Below are 16,618 nucleotides of genomic sequence, written 5' to 3' on the forward strand. Positions count from 1 at the left end.
AAAACGCTTTTCTATAGTAGCTTTTTTAATACGTATATTATAACGGTGACTGCACGAGTCAAAAAAGCGTCTCACACGGACAGCTTTATACGGTATCATTAACCACAGTCGCATTAATTGCGGTCATTCTTATGGGGAAGCAACATGATAATCACAGTTCACCAAGATGCAACTGTATGACAAAATATAGTCCATGTGGGAGCTTATAATTAATAATTCAAGCTATCATAATGTAACATTCGCATTATGAGTATTACTTACGTTGTTATCATAAATGCATAATACCTACATATCCCGGATATAAGCCATGTTTTGCAAATTTGGCACACATGTATGTCGTGTTGCAAATCAGTCTTCTCAGTTTGGTGTCGGGTAGGGAAGGTGCTTCAGCAGTTACATGAACTTTATAGGCCATGTGCGATACTAAGTTTATCTTTTCTGTTCATGGAAATATATTTTCACATACTATATTATAAGCATCTGATCGTATCCGTTTATACCATACACTTACACTTACAAATTTAGTGAAAATATTATATTTTCATGAACAAAAATAATTTTTATTTATTTATTTAGGAAAAGAGTATTACAGCGATTGGCCAATGCGCCATAATACAATAAGTGCATTTCTTGACTCATGTCAGTATTTTAAAAGAGGGTGAGAATATGCATCTGTTCAAATCAGTATGGATGTATAAAAAATACATATATCATCTTATTTATTACTGCAGGTGTGCATTTGGTTCAAGACGTTATTTTAGTTAATTTACTGCTTTTAGATTGTGAACTGAATACTGTGAGATCCTTTTGAACATTTCTTAATTTGACACAGTCGAGTAGGTACATAAATGTTTAAATTATATTATGTTGTTTATTATCCTATAATCAAATAGTATTGTAAATTAAATAGATGTGATGCCTTATTATAACAGTGCCATCAAATAAGTTAATCGCACGATACACAGCATCATGAAACATAACATCTGTCCTGCGACGAGGTATCTTGAAGACCGTAGAGTTACGAGTGATATTGGTGGGAACATGAAAATTAATATTTGCCAGTAGGTATATACGGATTGTAAATGAACTAAATGAAAATGAATCGTAAGTTTAGTATGGCACACGGATCTAAACCGCATACCGTTTCAGTCCATGGATGGCCTATTAGTGACATGCATACGTTTAATGTAGCACCACTTCAAGGAACTACTGGTATACTATATTATTATAATACTAAAGGCATGTACCTACCTGCACACAATATTTATACGTAAATTGATGTACCGTATAGTATAGACTTTTAGCTAAAGTAGCATATATTTGACGCGTACATAGTTTATGATATTTCACAAGACATTTAGAGCCATTCATTGGTTGACATATTGATAGATATTGTGTAGCATGCGGCCAATAAGGTGTCGCTATTGATAATATCGCTTAGCTGAGTCAAACCAGAAAGTAACTATATGGTTTTTGCTCGAAAGGGCGTGTCCATAGGCGCAGCGAAAAAAAAACAATATTAAACCAAATTAAATATCGGGTAGAATGGCATCAGATTCTTGTTGCAGTGCTGGCGACTCATTTAGTTGTTGGTAACGTGTTTTTCAAATGACACTAACACCGTTCCAAAGTGATTTCATCGTGGCTGCAATACCAGAAGAATATGACCTTCCTCCACGTCTCATTTGATTTAGCAAAAACCGTGTCTACCTTCTTTAAAACTAAATAGAATAATATATATGATTCTTATGATGTAACAATACTAATGTATACTAGTATTAAAGTTATATTATTATCATTCGTCTTATAGAGATACTTGACTCAGTGTTGCAATATGAAAAAATACAATGCCGTTCTTCGGAATTTATTTGGGATAGTCTGTTAATAAATTAAATTGCTATATTATAATTCTTGTGCATTTTACCTGAAGTATTTATTCGACAAAAGGCTTTATTGCATTTTATGGATGCATATATTTAATTTAAACAGCCAGCCATTATTCAGTAAATCACTTGGCAATCACACATTAAATAACCAGTTAAAATAATATTTCAATTCTCACACTAAATTTAGTACCTATGTAGACATACAACAATTTCATTAATTGCTAGACGCAGTACAATAAGCTCATTAAAATAATATATAGTAATAGTAGGCACTGATAATTAATTGTATTACTAGTATGATGTTGAAAAAAACCTTCTTCTATAAGCAACATCATTAGGTGATTTATACCCACCACCAGCCTATGCTGGACGAAAACAGGAGAGATTATAGGTGACGAAGAAGGAATTAAACAAAGATGGATAGAATTCTTCAAAAAACTCCTGAACCCTAACTTACAGGATGAAAATACCCCACCGGATCCGCGACTACAGCACCAGTGCGACGAACCATGCATCTCTCCACCCACGCGTAGTGAAACCGAAAGAGCTATTATGACACTAAAGAATCATAAAGCACCAGGAGCCGATAACATCCCTGCAGAACTTCTAAAGTATGGTGGACACCGATTAATAGCAGCAGTGCATGAGTTAATGCTTAAAATTTGGGAGTCCGAAAGCATTCCAGCGGATTGGCAGATCAGCGTTATTTGTCCAATATCTAAAAAAGCAGACAGACTGCGATGTGAAAATTTCAGAGGGATATCACTCCTGAGCACAAGTTATAAGGTATTCACAATGATCCTAAAGACAAAACTGGAAGGTTACGCGGAAAACATAGTCAGTGAATACCAAGCTGGCTTCAGGACAGGAAGGGCTACAACGGATCAGCTCTTCACAGTTCGCAAAATTCGACAACATTACAAAAGACGCCAACCAGCTGCTAAAAATCGTGGACTGGAAAAGACGTGCGGAGGACCGTTCTGGTTGGAGGACGGCGGTGGAGGAGGCCAGGGCTCGACTTGAGCTGTAACGCCATCGAAGAAGAAGAATAAGCAACATCCTGCTATATAATAAACTGTTTTTTTTATTCAACGGATAAGACACAAGATTTGAGAATGTAACATTGAAATATATTGAATAGGTATACATAATTTGAAAACATCCCATGCATATTATATATACACACTAGGAAAAATCATTGTGTAGAAAAAACACACGACACCCGACGGGACATGAATCTGTACCTATCTGCTGAATTCGCGCCAGTACGAGTACCTATGCTTTTCCAATTAAGCTTCGGGCATCTTAGTTAACGGCCCACATGCCCAACGAAGGTCAAAATAGAGATTTTATGGTATTTCAAAGCATTAGCCTGAATATTCCTTAACCGTTGCAATTAATCTATTTATAAAATTTTGAAGCCTTATTACACTTTATATTTATTTTAAACATTTGATGGCTGCATAAATTATTTTTATTGCATAAAATAGTATTCTTTTAAACCTCTCGATCTAATGTTTTAGAATATAGTCATATTTCAGTACATCCATGTGCAGTGGTGTTAAGATTTTTTAGATTTATTATTTTTTAAACGCATTTATAAAACCATTAGTAAAATGTATGTTGACATTAGTACAGTGAAATATTTACGATAAAAAAAAATATTATTCGAAAAATGGGCAAAATTACCACATTTGAAGATAATTCTAAAGATACTAATTATAAGCTATGTCTTTGACCATTCAAATATGATAAAACGTCCTACGAATAATGATTATTTTATAATAATTATTGACCTAAAAATATGGTTTTTTTTTTAAATACGCCATTTCTATTGACATTTCTCAGTGGTTAGGCTACAACATACGGCCGTAGCCATAAATGGACAAACTAGAACTGAAGTAGGGAGTAAGATCATGTTAACGCGCGTGTTTGAACATGTACCGAACCGGAAAAAAAATCGTTTTTAGCCCCTGGGCTGCCCCCGGAGGAGATGTGCAGATAACGTCAAGAGGGACGCAGAGAGACCGACTGACGAGAGAGAGCTCGGGATAGAGACGGTTGTCTACTACTTTTATATTATATAATTTTAAAACGTCAAAAACAGCAAAAAAATAATATTTTAAAGTTATTTGTGAGTATTACATTTTGAACTAAAACCACTTTCAATGAATCAGACCATCTTAACTGTTGTTAAATACCTACACCTCCCACGCTGTTATTATATCAAAGAAGACGTCCTTGCTCTGATAACTTCTTACAGTGTTCATAGTAATCTCACTTTCATTACGAATTCAAACAACGCCTTGCGTGCTAAAAGACATGGCTATCATTTGATTTCTATCGGTGGAAGTAATAATTATTCTGTATCGAGTGTATGATAGATAATAATATGATCTACCTTTGACATTTAAACATGAGATAACCATTTGCGAAGTATTATTATTATCACTTTCACTGTCAACGAACAAGTGCGAATTATCTACCATACACTTTAAAGGCTGCGCAGCATAACTGAATACACCGTGGTTTGAAAATGGTTTTGAATTTCGAACAAATCTAATAAAATGACAGATATTATGAAAATAAATGAATGTCGATATTTTGGATGAATTCGTTTATTGTTAACGTTAAAAACATGACAGATGAATTAATATTTTAATAAATATTCACCGAAACACTATTAATGAATTAATTAAGATATCTATGTTTGTTTTAATTATGTTAAATTATGCAAATTATTGCCCTGTTTAAAAAGTAGCTATTACTAAAATTATACGACATAAATTAATATGAAGAATTTTCTGATGATATTAAATATGTCGGCGGCGTAAATTCCACATAATAAATTAGCTTTATATTTATTTCACAGGATATAATAAACACTACCTAAGCATTATTTAAATAAATAACCATTTATACATGATATTAGTAAAAAAAAAATAACTTGGGAATTAATAGTGCATATTAAAACGCTCTCTTTTCTGTGAGTGCGGAGAAATCCAAACAGCTAAGCATATTGATGAGATCTGTGCCCTGTATACCTTCTCCAGAAAAGTTTCTGACATGCTGACAAGCGTGCTGGCATAGATTGACGCTTTATTGGTGCCTCTATGTTACTGTTGCTAATGTGATTTGATGTTACTGTTACTCAATGGCGAAGGGTGGAGGTAGGCTGTTAAGATCCAACTTAACTGTGTCAGTCAAGTGTATTTATTTTGTATACATTGAACTAAGACTACAATGTGTAGACTGTAAATAGTGTTTGTTAGTTTTTAAAATTCAATTAAACCCTGCCTAATTCAAGCCATAGTAGATAATTAATAGTCAACAAATATTCATTTATCTTAGTATAAAATACCTAAAATTATGCCATTATACCATACATACTTTTAGATATTTTATAGATCGAAGAATATTTTTCATCGATTATGGTTTGGTTTATGCAATTTTAACAAACTAACCAACACCATCTGTTATATAGGTATATTCCCAATTCAACGAAAACAAATAAGTACGACTGAAAAAGTGTACAATATTTTTATCCGATCGCCCATAGCAAACCAAAACTATTATGGTTTGACTTAAGCAATCTTAGAAATCTGAAAATTGCATTTTTAGTTTAATGTAAACAAATAAGACAAGTATGGCTGACAAAGTTTAGTGTGCACTATTTATGTCGAATCTCAACACCCTACCTTTGCACTCTGTTAATGTTTATCTCAATGCTGTCACCGACATCCTGCCGTCATACATGTGTGCAATAAATTAAATAAACAACATGGTAAGCTGTTATGACAAGCTCATAATAGGGAGATGTATTTCACTTAAGTCTCCAAAATTTTACATAATAAATACAATATAAGTTTACGAAAGTGAAATCAAGTTTATAAACTGTGAAAGAAATTCATGATAGTTGTAAGCATTTTCTGTCAATATTATTTAGAGATAGTTTTCTTTGAATAATAGTGAAGTTACTTACTGGTTACACTATGCCTTTTATCGCAAGAGCTCCCACGTTACGGAAGGAATTAAGTTCCATAAGAATATTATTATCTTGTTAAGGAAACCAAAGTGCATTGAATAGAACAGAATAGTTCACAAGTTAGTGACAAAATAATCTTCTTTGACGAAGTCATTTGCTTCCATATTGTAATATCAAATTACCCGGACATTGACATTTATGCCTAACGTCATACCTAATCACTGTAGTTCAGTGGCGTGGCTGCAAAACACATGCGATTATTTTCAGAGAAAAAGCACAGGGAAATCCAAGTGATTAATACTGACAGTGACAATAAGTGATATGAGTAATAAAATAGTATCTTTAAAAGTGACCTCCCATCAGTGGCCAGGGGTGGAGGTAGACTATTTCTATATAAATATTGCATATTAAACTTTGTCAGTCATACTTATTATTTTGTTCTCATTGAACAGAATACAATTTGCAGATGGTGTGATTTTGTTTCTAAAATTGAATTAAGCCCTACCTAACCAAACCATAATAGTTTATGTATGGTATGGGTGATCCAATAAAAATCGTACACAATTTTTCTGTCATACTTACTAATTATCTTCGTTGAATAATTAAGAACACATACATATTCTTCTATCTATAAACTATATAAAATTATACCATTAAACTCTAATATATTATAATTTTAGATACTTTATAGATAATTGAATATTTTTTGACTATTATCTTATGGCTTGGATTAGGCAGGGTATAATTGAATTTTAAAAACTAACAAACACTATGTATACATCGTAGTCTTAGTTCAATGAAAACAATTACATTTGATTGACAAAGTTTAGTATGGACTGTTTATGTCAGATCTTAGCAGCCTACCTCCACCCTTCGCCACTGCCTCCCATTGTGTTTTAAGAAACGAAATGCGGCATCATCCTCTGCCAATTTTACCATTGATCTTTTCCTTGAAAGATAAGTTGGGGAATGCTATACTGTTGCCCGTGCAATGTTGCCGTTAATAATATGGTATTAAATTGCATGCTTCATAATATTCTATTGCCAGATATTGGTAATAGTATTCTGCCCTGCTAAGTAAAATGACAGTGTTTTTAATTTAGTGGAATGAGAACCCAGGACTTAAACTACCCTTTCTCTTATAATACCTATGTAAAATTATTGGATTCTATAGAATTTCTACGACTGAATTAAATATGTTTTTGAATGACTACATTCATTTAAAACTGCAAACAGGTGTTACCTGAAATTGATTGTTTTTGTGTTAAATTTAAAGTTATTGGTAATTATTTTTAGTTAATTTAGTATAAAATATGGTTAACTATGTTGTGTTTAAATTTGGTAGCCGTACTGAGAAGCAACAAGATGGTATAACCAGCGCTCGAAATGGAAAAGTTCACGAACCGGAGCGCTCGACAGTTTTCTGAAGATATTTAGTTTATTTATCAAATTTTATGTGTATTTTATAAAAAAAAGTGTGTTCGTTTTTCTATTATATGGCCTATCTAGCTCAGACGGTCAAATTATTTTTTCCACGAGACGGAGCGATAAATTTACCGATTTTACGAACAGGAACGGCGCTCCGGTCCATTTAGAGCCCTGGGTATAACGTTTCACAATTAAGTTAATAATAATAAAATTGAGGTTCTACTGTGCGTTATACGCAAGAAACACGGCTTCATTTTACCGAACAATTCCCACTCTCTTTATATTATTAGTCTGAAATTTTAACATAACCTTTAAATAGACAGTATGTGTTTACATAATATAAGAGAAAGGGTAATTTAAAGCTTGAGTTCTCATTTTACTTAAACCAATCATCAAACCATCTTTTACTTAGCAGAGCAGTAATACACTCCTCTTAAGGCTAACAATTTGACCAAAATACGTGACCCTAGGAAAACTTTCTTGCTTCTTTAAAAGTGTTAATTATAACACGTAATTATTACATGAATACTTTACAGGTTATTAACCTCACATATGCCACTGTTACTAATGACATTTATAATGCACAAGTTAAAGATCAATACGTTTCTGTCCTTGCACCGTTTCTCTTTATCATTCTCTTTGACTTCATACTACGGAAGTCAATACCACCCGACCGAGGCATACCTGTTACCCCCACGGTGAAGCTATGCGACCTGGAATACGCCGATGATGCTGTCCTATTCGACAACTCAATCGAGGGCATTCAAGAGACAATCGACAGGTTGCATAACAACTCCTCTCGCGTTGGTTTGAAAATCAACGCGAAGAAAACCAACGTCTTGTGCAATAGCACCTGTCCTGATCCAGATTTCCCTCTGATTAGCGATGGACAGAGCATCGAGAGCGTCGACAGCTTCAAGTACCTGGGGGTACACATCACGGGAGATGGCATTTTGCAGAAAGAGCTCGCTATCCGAATGGGAATGGCTGGAGCAACATTCAACTCGATGCGAAATGTCTGGGACTCACGATTGTACTCGGTCAAAACCAAATGCCGCCTATTCGACGCTTGCATTCTGACGGTGCTGCTTTACGGTAGCGAATCATGGCACCTTACGAAGGCTCAGAGCAACCGTATACTGAGCTTCGAAAACAGATGTTTGCGACGAATACTGGGTGTGCGGTGGTATGACTTTAGGAGCAACGAGGAGATAAGAGAACGTACCAAGCAGCCTCTCATCACGCTGAAAGTGAAGAGGCGACGTTGGACCTGGCTCGGCCACGTGCTGCGGTTGCCAGAAGAGAACTTTAACCTGGCTTGCCTGTTCTTCAAGCCGACCGGATTCCGGCGTCCTGGAAGGCCGCTAAATACAATCTACAGAGTGTATACGGCGGAGCTACGGGATGCTGGTTTGACCTGGAACGAAGCAAGAAGACTGGCGAGCGACAGGGATTCTTGGAGGCGCCGCGTGGTGTCCATATGCTCCAGTTAAGGGGCGGATATGGGCAAAGAAGAAGAAGAAGAAGAAGACGTTTCTGCAGTCCATTTCCTGCTTCTCAATACATACTTGAATTTTCACATTTTATGTAAGATCAATAATTCAATTATTATTGACGGAAAAAACACTAATTGGCAATATTCGCCTAATAGAAAGATGCTTTCTATCGATAAATAATAATACGCTTTGCGACGTATTATTAACCCATGTTATAATGTTACCAGTGTAATTAAATATTGTTGGCAAGAAAGTTTCATAATACTTTTTTTGACAGTAAGCTTTCGTTAGGTAATTAAATAATCAAATTAGTTTTACTTTCACTGTCAAAAAAACTCTCCAAATCTTATTATTGTTATGTATATTTTTTATGAATGATTAGCGATTTAAAAAATTGGATAGGTGCATGTTATTATGATGCCGAAGGTGGGGTACTCCCAAAAATCAAAAAAAAACTTATTACGAACATTTTAATATGGGAGATAGAAGGCTAATTATTGTGAAATTAGCTACAAATTATATTGCAATACAGATTTATTTATAGCAAAAATAGCGGATGTAAAACGGCTACATGTAAATTGTATGTAAAACAATAATTTCACTGTGGCACAGTTCACCTTTATACGGTCTCCAATTTTATTAGATTCAATGACATCAATTCAATTTTCATAGCTGATTTTGGCAAAATTCATGAATTCAAGAATGAAAACCTAACCTAACAAAATTCCAGTATATTGGCTATTTTCAAAATTTGTTTGCTGCTGGCTTCCTGTAAAGTGTAAACCGAAAAGAGCCGTGTTTATTTAGATATGAATTTTATGTCAGTATTATACGACCCAAAGAGGTTGGACAGTCTTTTATATACGACCATATATTTCCGATACAATATTTCACGGTGAAGTGTGATACGGCAAACTGCATACGTACAAGTTTCCAGACACGATGTAAAACATGACAGTTATTCAGCGAAGCATTAATATTGAATGATAGTTGAAAATCAATTAATAAGTTAGAAGCATATTTCAACTAAGTTGATCAACTTGTAAGTTTATTTGAATTAAGTTAAGGTCTTTTTTACGTTCGTCAATTCAGCAGTGAATCATCGTTCGAGTCAACTAGTCATCTAGCAATTTACACGTAACCAACACTGATAACACGCCGTCACGACAAGTTTGTTTATTTTACTTAACACCATTTTGATTATGACTGTCAAAATCTATACGTGGGAATATTCCTTTCGATTACTTGTTCAACATTTATTTTAATAGAGAGTTGAACCTCAAAAATCGCCAAGTAAAAACGCGGCATGATAGAGGTTTTGATACATTATTATTAAAATTAAAAAATCTATTGTATTTGGTTTAGGGATTGATATATACCTAGTGTTTTTCTTCTTTATTTCTTATATGTGTAGGGCTCGTTGCAGAGACTATAGCCGAAAAACTAAATACATTCAATAACTAACCGTGAAAGTCTCAAGTAATATAGTACGAAAGTAATTAACCAAAGCAAAACGCCAAAACAGGCTGCCATGATATTTTAATATTTTACTACAAAAAATGCTGTAAATGTCTAGAATATAAATTGTTATAAAGTCACGACATTAACATCGTTCTAAAATCAAATGTTATGAAACAAAAAAGTTTCTGTCTGATTCTCTTTAGAACTGATATAGTTATACCATTTTTATAGTTGTGACAGGTATATTCCAGAAAGAATCTTCTCAAATCATTTGTTGGCGTGTACTTAAACATGCGTGATATATATTATTATGACGTAATTCTATTATGCGCAAGTCTAATAGTTAAGAGACCTTCTCTTTTGAAACAATACACATAGAAAATGGCTGACCGGCTCAAAATGAGACCGCTGGATTGACTTGTGAAGCTCTTCCATTGACCTGTCGTGTAGGGAAAGTCGCAGTGGATATTCTAGTTGGGCATCCTGCGATTCAATGAACTAGCTAATTAATTGAAGATGCTATTAGTATTAGGACAAAGTGAACGAAACTAAAGACAAAACTGCCACTTTTCCGTATTGAAATAATAATGGAATATTTACTATTGTTTATTGTACCCTTTCAGGTAAAGCTGGAATAAGCCAGGGTGGTTTTTATACGACTAAAAAAATACTTTGTGGGCACAACCTAAAACCATGTCTTTTCTGTCCTACTATACAGAATCTATTCAACGCGTGTATGCTACTGTGCTTTTGTATGACTGTGAGACAAGGCAACTTATAAAGCTTCAAAGGTCTTGTACGACCGCGTTACAAACACTTGAGTTCGTGAGCGAATACGGCAGTCCTCGGTGATTGAAGTAATCACAGAGATATGCTGCACGTGGTTGTAATAATGTGTTCCAGATGTTGCCAGCGAGTGCGACACTCCATACCCCTGTGGAACAACCTCAAGGGTTCCGTCACCGTGGCCTAACCTCTCTCACCAAACAGTGGTGCTACAAAGCGAACTACGCGCTGCATGTCTTACATGGTGGAAGGCGCGAGACGAGGTGATGGACATAGGGAAATTGTGCGATCTTGTGCTTGCCCCATGCCCCCAACATAGCAGCGTGACAGGGTGAAGTAAGTAAGTAATACCGAATTCAGGCATTAATACTTACAGAAACAATGCTCAGAACACTTGAATCTTTCGAAATATAGATGTACATAATAATGCTCCATATCAGCTAGAAAATACAAAATTATGAATGTCGAGGATGGTAAATACCAGAGAAATAATAAAATAATTAAAAATGTTAAAACTTGCGTTCTTTGGTCTCATCGTGCGGCATCCCTAGAGATATCAACTGCATATTATCATCGAAGGGAAGAATTTCGGTAAATGAGGCCTTGGAAGAAGAATTCATATACTGGGTTAAGAATCTAAGAGACTGGTTTGAGGTCAGTAGTCCATCCCTGTTTAAAGCAGTGACTAATAGGGGAAATAAAGTCAAAATCGTCCGTTTACGGATATGACACATACAAAAGAAGAACTGTGGCATAATTTAATGAATATTATGCAGGTGTGGTAGTATTTTAGATATTTATTTTTGATGCAGGTTTTGATATACATATTCAATAATATCCCGTTTACCGTGCATGGATTTACTGCTGATAGTAATATAAAGAGAGTGGCTATTTTTCGGCAAAATTAATCCGTGTTTCTTGTGTATAAACACACAATAGTAGAGGCTCAATTGTATTATTATTAACTTAACTATGTACCATTACGTTGCTTCTGAGTACGGCTACCAAATTTAAACACAACATAGTTAAACATATTTTCCACTAAATCAACTAAAAATAATTATCACTAACTTTATATTTAACACAAGAACAATAAATTTCACCAACACGTGCTCGTAGTTTTTAAATGAATATAGTCATTCAAATTAATATTCACCGGCGACGTTGACAAACAATATTTAATTCAGCCGTAGAAATTCTATATTACTATAACGCATATTGCGATATACCTAAACGTGTTGAATGTTTTCTCACTCGCACTTATGGTTTGTTTTTGTTCAGGTTTTGATCGCGTCCAACTACACCGCAAAAAACATTTTTGACGTCTACCAATTCTAACAACCGGTCAAATGGCACCATACAATGACAACATCGCATCTCGCTTACGCTTGAAGAATGAGATTGGCGAGACAGTCAGCACTTTCATGTGTAAACAGTTATTAACGCGATAGTTTAAAATACGCACTTTTGGTGCCAGTAAATCCATGCATGTGTAGAGACGCTATTATAGATAGATAAATGATAGTAATTTATGATAAAAACCTATAGACCTGTGTCAACGTCTTTATTTTCACATTTATTTTGCTGAATAAGTACGATGTTGCAATACTATTTGTTTATCTGGTACATGACCACATTAAACTATTAAATTTGTTAATAAGCTTACCCTAGAGTTTCTTAAACTTCTGATGATGTCATCCCTCCGCATTAACTCATTTTCCAGTCGAGAAATCTGGTCTTCCATGGCCAGAAGCTGGTCGGCTACTGCCATCTAAAAAAGACAAGAAAACAAAACAAATAAAAAAACAATTCGAAGAATATACAAATAAATTTATTTCACAGACAATATGACGGCAATCAATAATTTATAAAACCAGTAAATGACAAACTATTACAACCATAAGATAAGTCAACCAATCAATATAATATTATCTCCAAACTATGTTTCTGTGGCATATCATTGTCTTCCAATAACCCCTTCATATTAGTATCAACATAATATATAATTTGAAAATACCTCAGATATAAAACCTACTAGCCCAGCGGCACTCGAACCTTTGCTTTGTCAATTGAGCCAAGTGAGTCCTATCTAATCAGCTACGTAATTAATTACTACGAAATTAATTGGTAGTATTTACATCTTGAAGTGCAACAAATTGCATTAGGGCGTCATATTTTACAACGTTTTTCTTAGCTCGTATTCTTAGTCGTCCGGTGTTTCTTTGTCCGGTACAAATCTTGCAATCGATTTTTAACTAACATTCGACTAGCTAGACATTTGAAACTTTTAGAATATATCAGAATACGATGCTGCATTGTTTAATACTTTTAGCCATCTTTAAGTAGAATTCAATTCATTTTCAGTTAATTCTGTTTTGTATGAAAAGTTATTTCGACACCATTATTGGTTGCCAGATGTCTGGGGTCCTAGCAACTAAATTATTAATATATACGTGCGTTACTATGGAAATCAATATGACATGTCAAAATGACATTTCTGTATTATTACTATCAAGTACAATTTTTTTTTGATCGCTTAAGCTAGTCAAGTCAAGTTTATATGATTCAACAGATACTTTAAATACGTAAGTATATAAAAAGTTCTTTTTATCTTGTAATTATTTCAAAGTTTCTTTGTAGTAGGTACCTTTGTTATATTTGAAAATTTTGTGAATTATTTTTTGAATAAAAAATACTTTATTAAATTATTATTAACATCAACATAATAAAAAAATGTGTTACCGTTGTAGGCGTGGACTATTAAATACCTATATTTATTTGCTGATGATGTATCTTTAGGTTTACGAAATTATCAAAATATCATTATATGTGTAAAATATAAATGTATTTGAATTATATATTATTATAAGTCAGTTTTTTCTTCCTCTTCTTTCGTCCTTTTTGAACGTAAAATACACTAGCTCTCAGGTTAGTATCGAATAATAATATTAACATCACCCCATTTTTAGTTTGATGTAAGAGGATTTTTTATCATTTACATATTAATTAATAATCAATCAGCTTAAGTTTTTGATACAAAGAATTTGGCTTTGCCTAAATATTTATTGATTTAATTCAAATTAACTCAAGACTGACGTAAAATTTTTGAGTCGAGGTGACGACATGTCTGGAATAAATTGCACAAAGATATACTTACTTTAAAAAAATATTTTTTGAATAATCATTGTATGTTAATAGTTAGCGTGTCGCTAATCTATGCTTAAAAACTCTAGTAAAATATATTCTGTAGAAAATTACTGGTAATTGGTGCCATACATTTTCATATAGGAGTGGCAATTTAATTTATATATTTTCATAGGGTTGGTCTCATAGTTTCTAGGAAGTTATCGTCATATCTAGTACCTACCTAATTGCGTATTTATATTATATGGTGAGAGGCCTTGAACTATTTCGCGGTAGTTTCATATAAGCGATAAAAAGTATATTATGTTTATATTGTGCGTGTTTAATAATGATATATAGACGCCATATTTTTTGTTATATTATAATATCATGTACTACTATTCTTACCTATATTCGTGGGGTTACTGCTAAAAGTTGGTAAGTCTCGAAATCATGTTATGTAGTAATTGCAATTTGAAAGTTTGACTTGCCCTCTAAAATCAAGTAAAATGCTAATTTCGTTGTGCTTTATAATATGAATGTTATATAATATATTGGACGACCTTATTTTTTTTTCTAGCATACACATTTATAATTATAGACACGATCCGTTGGTAACTCTAAATACCTAAATTATCGACAACCCAAATATTGGTTGCAACCCATGATAATATCTCCTCTAATTTAAATGAATTATGTGTCGATGGCCGCGTGGCCTGAGCGCCTGCCTCTCGTGTCGAGGGTCCCAGGTTCGAATCCTGGGTCTGGCAAGTACACATATTGTTTTTCAATTTGTGTATGAGTCAGAGTATGGACCTAATAGGTTGGGCAAGTGGCTGACATCCATTTCTCGTAAAAATAAAAATCTGTTAATACAAACTTCCACTCTGTGGAGACCATAATATGATCCTATTAGAATCGGACATGGTCGAAAGAAGAAAATGTGTCACTGGTGTAATCATAATACAATACACCAGAAAGCAATAATTTTGTCTGAAGGTGATTCATAAAAATAAAAAATAAATACATTGTACTAGGCATGTAAATCTTCAACAAGGCTAAGATCTATCATCCAGTGTCAAAATCGGCAGTGATTTACCGCATTCTCCCATAGTCATTCTTCAACTTACTCAAATAAACGTTTTATATTTGACTGACACTCAACACTAAACTTGTCTTTTACCGAAATGATAACACTGTCATTACAGTAATCGTCAAACTAGTAGTATCATATTCTGTAAAGACGTCGGTAAATGAAACTACAGTGCGACTTTCATATCGAGTCTTCTACGTCACCACGGTCGTTTCTGGAACTAAAACGCTCCGCCTACATTTACTTGTATCGCTACTACATTCTCCGCGCCCGTAATTCAGTGTGTGTTCGATATCGCATGGAATTTTATTAACATTAAAATGCCTAAACCTTTTCGAATGTAGAAGTATTACGAGGAGGAGAAACACAAAAGAAAGCTTTTAATTCATCCCAATAGTGCCAGAGATATAGTATATGCAATGAAAAGACGTAAATACACAAATAGCACGTGACGTAAAAGTGTCAGTGAAGTAACAGCACTATGACGTAGACTTGGTATAAAAGTTGGTCTATCCGCCTCTGTTTAAAGCGGATGGTTTACACCTTAGACTATAGATACATCTAGACGCCACCCGTTGCATTGCTAAATGAAGCCGCGTGCCTTACGTTTGGTTTGTGAGCGAGCGAACGCATTCGTCTACAAATGTTCGAGACCATAGACCATTTTGCTAGTGCTCGCCCAAAGTGCTCGCACTAGACGCTCAGAATTAAAATATAATTTTCTTTTTTTTTTACGTTATATAGTATTTTAAGCGGTCAAAATGCAACCATTAGATAAAGATATCCATAATTTAAGTTATTTTAAATAAACACTAGGTCACTGATATTAAAATATATAATAAAATACAAATAAATTATCACGAACATGTATCAACTTACTTATGAAACGTAATACCATCTTCTTGCTTATCAGTACGGCTACCACATTTTAAGACAACACACAGAACCACTTAATTAACTTAATTAACCAAAAATATTTACCACTGACTTTATGTTTAACACAAAAAATATCAATTTTAGCAACACGAGCTCGCAAGTTATCGACGCTATGTGAAGCGTTTCGCCCTGATTTGATGGCGATACTTTTGGAAACTGGCTTGTAGCTAGTAGACCTTTTATCTTACTCTAGCGCGTGTCGCAGAGATTGTAAGGGTGCCGAATACTTTCTCACTCGCACTCATGCATCGTTTTTGTTCAGGCCTTGGTTTACACCTTTATTTCTTTCACTGCTGCGGTTGACAATGGGTGTTGCAATACAAATCAAAATGATACCATCCATTTACACGAACTTCCACGAATGCTGGTTGAGTAAATAGAATTTAAATAGTAATGGTTAATTCTTTCCCTTCAAAATTTCAAT

The 16,618-nt window shown here is 34.1% G+C and overlaps 1 protein-coding gene across 3 annotated transcripts in view; it reads right to left on the reverse strand.

The window, feature by feature from the left end:
* Positions 1 to 16,618, reverse strand: part of LOC147075871 (uncharacterized) — a 364,751-nt gene that overhangs the window by 41,844 nt on the left and 306,289 nt on the right. For all 3 annotated transcript variants that reach the window (XM_085942199.1, XM_085942200.1, XM_085942198.1), the window contains exon 5: positions 12,709 to 12,813. In XM_085942199.1, coding sequence (XP_085798325.1) covers positions 12,709 to 12,813 — 105 coding nt within the window. The remainder of the gene's footprint in view (positions 1 to 12,708; positions 12,814 to 16,618) is intronic.

The sequence above is a fragment of the Rhyacophila brunnea genome, unplaced genomic scaffold (genome assembly GCF_057557595.1).
Source record: "Rhyacophila brunnea isolate RB1 unplaced genomic scaffold, BYU_Rbru_1.0 scaffold_14, whole genome shotgun sequence".
Lineage (NCBI taxonomy): Eukaryota > Metazoa > Arthropoda > Insecta > Trichoptera > Rhyacophilidae > Rhyacophila > Rhyacophila brunnea.